Source organism: Apaloderma vittatum, unplaced genomic scaffold (genome assembly GCF_000703405.1).
Source record: "Apaloderma vittatum isolate BGI_N311 unplaced genomic scaffold, ASM70340v1 scaffold19391, whole genome shotgun sequence".
Lineage (NCBI taxonomy): Eukaryota > Metazoa > Chordata > Aves > Trogoniformes > Trogonidae > Apaloderma > Apaloderma vittatum.
In genome coordinates, this window is record NW_009701005.1 from 25,715 (window position 1) to 36,335 (window position 10,621).

The window sequence follows — 10,621 nt, forward strand, 5'->3', positions numbered from 1 at the left end:
AACTGTGTACTATCTAGTATTTTCTTTAATGACCGATTTGATAGAGTAAGACAGCAAATTACATTTGCAGACATGAGTTGTTGCAAGTGTGCTGGAGGAAGGGATAAGAATTCAGAATTAGTTTGACAAATTGGAGAAACAGTCTAAAAAGAATACAGTTCAGAAAGTCTAAAGACAAGGTTCCACAGCCAAACTACACAGAAGAAACAACTAAGTAGACAGTGGTTCTTTAGAAAAGAAGAAAAATCAGGGGTCTAGAAAAACATGATTTATGTTGAAAGACAAAGAATTGGATTATTAAATCTGGAAGCAAAGAACTGCAGTTCATTGTAATCCAAATAACTGGAAGTAGTTGCAAGGAAGAAACAATCTGTTCTCTACATAAAGAATAAATACATAAGAAATGACAGAATGCAACTGCTGCAAAAAGAACTGGATACTAGGCTGAACCCTGGCAAAAGACTGCTGCTAAGGCTCAAAAATCTATTTGCCAAAGTTTTTAACAGATGGTTGGACAAACATTAGTCAAGAATGGTTTTGGTGTAGTTAAGCCTTCTTTGGGAATAGAGAATAGATCAGGTGACCAAAGCTCCTGCCTGCACAGTTTCCTATGGTTCTGTGATTACAAAGAAAAAATGCAATCCCTCAACCTAGGAAATACCCAAACACCAAGAGTTGCCACTTGAGCTTCAAAGCGAGAGCGAGACCTGAAAGTGATGCACACCATTTGTATGCAAGCGAATCCTCTCATCTCTTTTCTCCAGCTATCACCCTAGGTCCACCCCTCAACCCTCACTTCTCGCCTCCCCTCCACCTCCACCGCATTAGGCCAGGCAAGTGCAAAACATTGCATCTTTCTGTGAGTAGTCTTCCCTCTCCCAGTAACCTCCCCACATTCCACCACCTTCTTCATACCACAAGACTCAAAGCAAAATGTCACATCCCCGCACAGTACCTCGCTCTTAGATCAGAGCCTCTAAACATGCAAAAGCCAAACTTGTGAGATAGATCACATATGGGCTTCACTGGGAGGGTTACATCCTCTCCCTCCTACCTCTCTCACCTCCCCAAAACAAGCCACATGCCAAGGAGAGAAAAATAAAGAGACTTTACATCTCCATAGTAAATTATGCTAATGAACACAAACTCAAAATGACTCAGGGCTATTCTAAATGATACAAGTATTTCAGATCCTCTGCTCTGTTCTGAATTATTCCTAGGTTAGGTCAGAAATTGTCCAGAGAAGCATTTCTGCATCAGAAAAGGCCTGTGCACTGAAGTAAAGTCCTGCCATGCATCTACATTTTCAAAAAAAATTAATTCAGAAAGGAAAAAAACTCTACATTTGATCAAAGAGTATGTTGAAATATTTTTTGGATTTCAGGTTTTAATTTGAGAGGGAAAAAAGGACTTAACCTAAATGTAATCAAGCTGTTTTGTGAAGAATAAAAATAGATTCCAGCAGATGTGCCAAGTAGGAATTTTATATCTTTGAGATTTAAACTCATCAAATTTGGTTTACACTGATCAATGCATTCCAGAGTCATTAGGGAGAAACTAAGCAGACAGTCAGGCTGTATAGGTATAACTTCTTTAAGAAGTCTGCTTAAAGGTTAAAAATTAAAGAATGTAAGTAATGAATATTTCAGTAACATATTTCTTCTGTTAAAACAAAAACATGAAGAATTTTTCCATTCAGTCCAGTTGGCCAGAAAATTGTCCCTAATAAAGAATATCAAAAAAAACACTTATCACGTATGCCATAGCTCACCTGGCTTGTCAGCTTGAGTTAAGTACCATTCTAAAACATGAATACATGCAGCCAGAGATCAAGAGCTCAGTGGTTCCTAAAGTAACAAAACCAGATAAAGGAACTTAAATAAAATGTAAATGATGGAGTAATGGGTGCCCAACGGAGTAGTATTTAGGGTAGCTTAATCATACTAGTCTATTGAGTGATGTATATCAAAGCTAACAGGTACTAGGAAAGGAGGAAATAAATGCTCCTGTATTAGATTATTTTTTGTTGAAACTGGCATCATGATTTGGTGCAGTGCCACTACACGCGTGTTGCTGTGAAGTCATTTTAAGATGAAAATTAGAGATAATTGGAGGGGGGGGGAAAGAAGGAAAGAAATATCAACTTCGAGAGTATCTAAAATGCCCATGAATAGTCCTCATTGAAAGCCTGAATAAACTATGTTTTGAGGTAAAAAATTATAAGCTTCAAATACAAAGAGACATCAGACATGTTAAATATCTAGCATCCCACAAACGAATGGAAGTTATAGTTGCAGTAACAGGGCTCGAAAGCCAACAAGTCTGCTGGTACTTTCCACTTCTGACAAAATCAGAACTAAGCAGAAACAGCTCTTTTTATTTGCCTTTTCAAAAAAAAAAAAGACTGAACAGAGATGCCTATAGAAAGCTTTTTCTGCGAAAAATTAAACCCCTAGATTACCATCTCTTTGAAGCAGAAACTGTCTTTTACTATACACATGTCTAGGCCTTTGTGTAGTGCCATGAGATTCCAATTCATAACAAAGGCTTCCAGGCATGCTATATCACAAAAAAGTGCTATATAATAGCAACTAGCAAACACAGGAGCCACTGCATGTCCCTAGAAGTACAAGTTTAGTAAGATTGCAAGAAGGTTTACCAGGCAACTCTTGTTTGATTTTAAACAGTAGTGAAAACAACCTAGTACTAACTTCAAAAATTGCAACATTTTAATGTGTTAAAAATCTGCACTAGGGAAGACAGTCAACAGATTATAACAAGGTCTACTTATTCTAGTAAAACACTAAGTACAACATCTCAGCATGTGATCTGTTAAGGTCACAAAGGAGCCAATAGCTTCAAGGTCTCATTCACGGAGCAGGCAAGCCTGGCAGATACTCAGTAAGAACAATTCAGGACACGTGTAGGAATCTGCAAAGATGGGCTGCACTTGCAGGCCTTGAAATCACTGTAAGAAGACACCTACAAACGTTCATGGTTTCACACTAGTAAAATATTTAGGGTTTTCTCCTCAAAAGTGCAGTTTTGCCCTTCAGGATTTACAAGCTCTCGACTGTAAGGCTCCTAAGCTCCTTTCACAGACTTTTTGGAATTTCCAAGTTTACAAGCTCTGCAAAAATAGTGCAAAGGTTGCACTTCCTTTAAATTGATAAGATTGCAAAATATGTACAAAGTATTGATTCAACCAAAGCCATGTTTATTTAAAGACTCTACTAAAATTCTGCTAGCCATTTCCTAGAGAAGCTCCGATCTCTTGAATCAGACTGCTGGAAGGATAATGAGGATAGTTTGTCCTCACCCTCTGTCTAATGATTCTGTACCCATTTGAACTGAACTTCTGTATCTTGTGCAATTTTTAAATAGATTTCACAGTCATCATCAAATAATTCGCAAGTTAAATTGAGATATTCATTCTGATATTAATTAGTTGTGCTTCTTAATAGTTCACAGGATGCAATTTCAGTCAAACTACTATTTCAAATTCAGATAGCTTCAGTTGAGTAGTAGATTGGGCATGGAACACACAACTTTACCAAACTGATTAATCTGGAAGATGTCAGATATTGTTGACATTATATGAAATTCTTTGCCAGTTATAACTGCAATATATGCCAAATATATCAACAGTTCTTGTTCTCCAGATGCACACCTCTATCCATGTACATAAGCGCTCACCAGCTCTCTCACAAGGCTCATACTCCTGTGAAGTGGGTCACTCAGACTTTTTATCAAGCTGCATGTCCGTCACCTTTCTTGCTTTGGGCATCAGGAATTAATTTTTTGTGTGGAGTGAAACCAGGATAACAGCAAGATCACTTTCTACCTTTCCTGTTATATAATACAGGCACAGCAGGGTTGAACAGTCACAGCGTTTCATTGTTTTCCGTAGAAAATTATGACTTAAAAAAGAGAATCTTTATGAGTTAAAATATCTGGAATTTCCTGGGAAACAGTGCAAGATGGAAGAGATTAAACTCTTTGGGAAGTGCAAGGTGAGTTTGCGTGGAGAGGGGTTAAAACTGAATTAGGCTGAAGCACGGTTACTCTGACGCTGGTTTGGTTATATGGCATGAGCCCTGTTGCTTGCACTGGAACCAATTAAAATACCTGGTACGTGAGAGCAAGGATTAGGCACATAGCACCCTAGCAAAGTGTTAAACAGAAAGAACTTTCAAGCTGGATTCTTTAATCCACCCCAGGTGTCTGTCCTTCTTTCACCTAAGTGTCCTGCTCAGGTCATTACACATCTCATTCCAGTGACCTCAGCCTAACTTAAAATTCACGGTCTGCCTAACCATTGACAGCTAAGGTACCGCTGTGAGAACCTACTTGCATAAGACTATGGTTGCACAGAATACAGTCTGCACCAGAGAGATGTACGGTCTTTTTTGGCTTTAAACAACTCAAATGCAGGTAACTTAATGAAAGCATCATGTTGAGAGAAAAAGATTTCCTGAGACTGAACATGAAATACAAAAACCAAGTTCTTTTCTCTCACTCCTGAAGCCACTCCTTGAATGAGTGACAAGAAAAAACGTACTTGCAAGTTTAAGTAACCTCTAACTTTAAGAATTACTTGTGCTGCAAGGCAAGCACTATTTACTCTCAATTTTTTAAACTAGAAGTGATCACAACTGCAAAAAAAAAGAAATACTGTACTTTGACATTAATGTTAGCTAAAACTTTGTCCTGCAAAGTGTTCATTCAAGTCATTTTTAGACAATGTCCTTATAAAACAGGTTTTTCTGCTTTTGCTTACCTCTCGGGTTATCACCAATGATATTGGTTTTACCATTCCAGTACCAGAGGAGCAGAGTTGCATCACGTGATCCTGAGAGAATGTAACAATTTCCTCCAATATAGGACTCGGAACGAGCAAGACAGGTTACAACATCCCAGTGTCCAAATACTACTTGCATCAATTTACCTAAAATATAAAAAGTTGATGGATTTAAGACTACACTTTTATTCTTTTTTAAGGCAAATTAAATATATTATAAAGTATTTAAGAAATATTTTCTTTATTAAAGAAAGATTCAAGAAAGAACTACAGTGGAGACTACTATTTTTTTTTCTTGATTTGGTGGAAACTTATTTAAAAGCACAGTAGTCCATTAAAAAATATTTACAGACCATAAGTATTATGTTTTATTCAGAAGCCAATCATGCTAGAAGGATTTTTTAATTCCATATGCTTATATTAACTTTACAGACAGGAAAAATTATGGGATTCTCTTTTAAGGTAAGGTTAAGGTAAGTTTACTGATGAAAGTAACAGTAAAAGTGCAAATCCTCTGATGATGCAGGAAACAGAATAAGAAGCTACAGAACATTGAGGACCCAGAAGAAATTGGTAGTGCAAGAGCACGTATATGCATATAGCATATGTAGGTTTTGTATATCTCCTTAATAAGTAATTTCAGAAAAACAAGAATTTGGGTGCTTATGCATAGTGAATTTTCCTGCGGGAGAGGAAACACATGTAAGGTCACCCACAACAGATCTCTGCCAGATCACCCGGCCAGAGGCTGGCTCCTCCACAGCAAACACGGGGTGTTGCCTGCTGGTTTCTGGACCTGCCTGCAGCATATGTGATCCTTTGAAATGAGAATATAAGCACTAAAATCCATCTCACTGGATTTGCTGAAGTCTAGCAACTGCAGATCTTGTAGAGAAAGGATATAAGACACACGCACACATTTCTTACGTGCCTCCTTGGCCCATTCAAGTAATATGGGGCAGGCCAAACTCTGCATCCAATGACATAAGGAAGCGTTATGCCATTAATGCATGCCCTCAAATTCCTCAGCCCAAATGACCATGTATCCATTTGTGCTTTGGGATGAATAACAAATGAGGAAGAACAGAAGCGGAAATGAATGATGGTTTTGGCAGGATTAACAACACAGGCCAAAATAAAAATAAAAATGCAAGCTCCTGTACCGAAAATGCGTTTAAAAATATTAACTAGTAACATGACAAGTGGTAACACAAATCAGCGCTGGGACCCGAATTAAGCACATCTTAATAAAATATGTTGGGGTATGAATTAAAAACAATTACTGAATCGTACAATATGCCTAGTAGGACATATTTCATAGCCCTCTTTTTATGCAGCACGAAGACACTGTGCTCATATCCAGCCACTAAATAACACTAATGGTAACAAAAGAATTTTGTTCTGAAGAAAGAAAAAGAATTATCTTAAGAGCCTGATTTATAACAGATCAGAAAGGTAACTGTATTAAAGTGGAGGAAAAAAGAGAATTATTTACTTTAGTACAAAAAGAACAGACAGAATAACATGATGCAATTTAAAGGAAACCTGTAAATCAGATTTAAAATAAAACACTGACAAAACTTACTAGGCAAGCATAATCCTCCAAGAGAAATTGTGAAATGAAGTACTATCACTGGAGCCCTTTCTGACTGGAAGGGGCAAAACCCTGGAAGGTACGCTTACTGTGCACATCTACCTCATTTCGGAAAGGAGAGTAACCTGGGGATCAAATCTTTTGCTCATTTGTGTGAGTCTGCAATAGCATTCTATAGCCCTCGCCTCCGCACAGCCGGGCTTTAATTTGTGCTGCAGGATCCCCTAACCACCTCAGACGCTGAGAAGTGGACAGAATGAGCCGAAAAAAGTTATTGAACTTCACAACTACTGGCAATGAAACACTCACAGACCACAAAACCTCATTTTGGCAATATACAAAAACATCTTACCGAGTGTATGCTTTTTGCTGAGAATTCAAGTTGTCAATTACGTGGTTTACATTTGAGAATAATTTAATTATGTGATATATTTTTGAGTTGCACAGCCACAGGTATTCAACTACCTGAAGTGATTTCTACTTTTAGAACTCAAGTTTATGCTATAAACATCGATGAGTTATAGAGATCTCTCTTTCAATTCTCTATGTTTATAGTTTCTGTTCTAGAAAACAAACATTTTTCAAGGCTACTTGTTTGACAGTTGTTCAAGTTGTTGCACTGCCTTGCTCATTTTGCTTTGTTACTGTGCAACTAAGGTCCAATCAATTCCATCAAAACAAGAAATAAGCCTTTGCCTTTTCATATTAGTAAAAAAAAAATCAAAATCATTAATCTCATATGAGTTCCTCAACTTTTGTTTCCTTTAATGAGTTGTCCTCTCTATATAGCAATATCAGACTTTACCATATGCACTCAGATATTCCTCTCTGACAGAACAAATTCTCTAGTTAATGTTTTATTTGACAGCTGTGCTACGAATAATTAAAAGAAAAATAAGACTTGAGTCTCTGCACTACTGAATCTAAAATGCTGTCTAGAAATCATTCCCACTGTTGGAGGAAGGTTTTATTGTGCTTCTGCTATACTAGCTGTGCTGAGAACCCATGATTTATGTTACAAGTATTTCCTGTTAAAAAAACTCAAACAAACCCAAGACCTAACAGGAAAAAGGTTTCCTTTTTGTGTAAGTGCTAAAATATAATTGAATTCAACACTTGTGATCACTTGCCATTGTGCATTACTGATCCCATCATCTTTTTCCCTTGCTGTTCTGCCAATTTCAGCGTATTTCACTACTAGAGTATCATTTTAATTTGAAGCAAAATCGACTATATCTGAATTCGCTTGATTCAAGCTAGAGCTATAGTTGCTAGGCTGACAAATAGGAGGTACGCAGATGACACAAATCTTCTGCAACTTTTTTGACAACTGTATTTTGGTTTAAACCATAATTAGCTAGGGGGGTAAGAAAATGCCCACTGTATCTGACTTACACACAGAGGACGTAACTTAACGAGGCATTTGTAGTTCAGACTGATGCAGGTTGACAAAGCTTTCTAAACCACACAAATAGTTCCTTCCCTAGATGTAAAGTAAAACATATCCTTCAAGATAAAAGAATTACTTCTCCATTCAATCAAGAATATACACTGAATATTTATTACTGCTAGAGAACTTTTCTGAAGATCTCCTTTAAATTCACAGTTTTATGTAAATTTATTTTCATCAATGAGAAAATTAAACTAAGAAGGGCCTAACAAAATGTCTGTATAATGAATTGTAGGCAGTCAATATAAAGTAAATGGAACTTCTTCATATTTAAAGCTTAAGAATTGCAAAAATGAAAAATATGCTAAAATATGCCATAAGATCTAGTCTTAACAGATTTCCATTAAAGACCATCCTGTTTTGTTAAACACTTTGGTTTGCCAAGTGTGAAAAACACTATTAACTAATATATTTAAGAAATGATGACAAACATGTAGGATATTCCCTAGGGATTAATAACCTACTGGAAATCTTGATGGCACACACACATTAACCACACTGGGTCATTAATCCCAAAGAAGTACCTTGCAGTGAGGTTGCTATTCCCATTATAAGATAATTAAAGGGAAAAAAATCATACTTATTCTTTATTCTGGGGGTCCACAGCTTTTAAATTCCTTTAAGTCTTAAATTGAAAGATTCTTTTCTATTTAGCATGACACACGTATGTCTTTAAAGGTTTGCATACATGTCAGCTGACAGACTAATCTAAACTGCTGCCCATTATATCGATCAGTTTATGTTACATATTCAGTGGCTCCTAATGAATTTTTCTATTATAGCATAGCTTTCAAAGGCTTTCAAAAGTATTATTTCACCAGATTCTAAGACTTGACTTCTGTTCTTATTCTGTGGTGCTTGAATGTATTTCCTCAGGAAAAAAAAAAGGTCTCTCGTTCTGAAAAACCAACCAGAGTTAAATTCAAGAACAAACTCTAAGGACAATTAGTTCTCCTGGCATGTAAAACCTCACAAAAACTCATTTACTCATGGAACTGCAGTCTAAGTACAAGCAAGTCTATCATATAGATCTGAAGTATGATGCTATGGCTAAACAACGTCTTTCGTTTGCTACCATTCCACAAAAGGGATAGCATACAATACAGAGTATCGGTAGGCAAGAAAATATTTGACAGATATTAATAGGAGAATAAATATATACTCCACTTTCTCTTTCCCCCATTCTTTCTTTACATGAAACAGTAGGTTGATGATGAACAGAAAATCTTTTAGGCTATTCCCATGTTTTAAAAATACATTACCTGAGTCAGTAGAATAAACTCTTACCTGAGTCAGTAGAATAAACTCGGAAACTCTTGTCCCAGAAGCCACAGACCAAGATGTAACGATTATCAGAGGTAATCACAAAACACTGAGAATGGACCTGAATGCTTTGGTCTAGAAGGTCAGTGATTTGCCTTCTGTGCATGCCTGTATTGCTGGCTGGATAGAAAGATAAGCAAATCAAGAAATTTTAGCATCCACATTCACAGAATAAAGGCACATTTTAGAAACTATTCCTCATTGCTGTTACTTGGGTTTTTTTGTTGCAGTGATGTTTTCTTTCTAATTTTACTATAAAATACTCATTACACTTCTGGGAACAATGCTAATTCCTTGTAGTATGTATTCTAAAATAGAAGAAATCCCTTCTTTAAGTCAAATGCAGCTGACAAATATAAATGAAAGATTGCAAAAAAAGAATCAGACATAAAAAGGCAATAAGCTTCCTTACACCCTTCTTCTAGTACAGGAAATTAAAAATCAAAAAGAAAATGAAGGGAATGTAATTATAAGACAGTACATATACATATATGCTATATAGTGGCTCAAATGTAGCTGACAAATTTCAACATAGACAATTTCAAAATAGTACACATTGCAAGCACTGTAATTTAAAGAGAAAAAAAGAATAACTGCAGTAAACATCACTACCATTCCACACTTTTTTGAGCACTGTAGAAAAATTACCTAGCTCGTCTTCACAATCTCCTTTAGGGTTGAGAAAAAAATATCTGCCCTACTCTGACCACCTGCTGTTTTATTTCTCCAGATAATCACGCATTGTGAACCCACAGGATGGACATAAATCAATTAATGAACACTGTTTTCATATTTTATTTTGTCATTACTAATCCGTGTGTGTACATATATATACATATATAGATACCATAGATATATAGATATATATCATGAAAATCCTGTGCTTTGTTCCCCTGACTCGTACTCCGGGCAAGTAAGTTCTCCTGGGCCTGATTTTGTCTGCTGACTGCTCAGAGCACCCTTACTTCCATTCCAGGTGGTCCCCTGGACCTGTCTCTGTCTATGTCTTGTGCTCTTCTTTATTCTTTGTTCTTCAGCTTTCTTCCATTCTCACAGTCTAGCTATCTCCCAAGCCTTGGGCTAATTCCACATACTCTTTAGGAAATAATTTATTTATACTTTCATAGGTTTAAAATGTTGATACTGTCTTATCCATACGGGTAGCAAATAATTTAGCAAGGTGTTTCCAGTTGCTCTGCAGGTAACACATAACGGGGCTCGACTACTGTTAGGACCACTTAAAGAGTAACAACAATGTGTTATCAATGCACGCAGAAGCGTTCTCTGTGAAAAAATAACCAGAAATAAACGCCCTCAAAAACATGCGGATTGACACATTCAGAGTGGATAAGACCCTTCAAGAAACTTGAGCTCAAACAGAGATCTAGGATCTATGTCGTATCAGACATCGCTGTTTTACACCTTCCTGTGCAACTGTAAAAAGAGGACAGCA

The 10,621-nt window shown here is 36.7% G+C and overlaps 1 protein-coding gene across 1 annotated transcript in view; it reads right to left on the reverse strand.

The window, feature by feature from the left end:
* LOC104281114 (lipopolysaccharide-responsive and beige-like anchor protein) overlaps positions 1-10,621 on the reverse strand; it is a 50,350-nt gene that overhangs the window by 21,924 nt on the left and 17,805 nt on the right. The window contains exons 5-6 of the mRNA XM_009878991.1: positions 9,133-9,288; positions 4,781-4,948 (exon numbers count right to left, since the gene is read on the reverse strand). Of these exons, the coding sequence (XP_009877293.1) occupies positions 4,781-4,948; positions 9,133-9,288 (324 nt within the window). The remainder of the gene's footprint in view (positions 1-4,780; positions 4,949-9,132; positions 9,289-10,621) is intronic.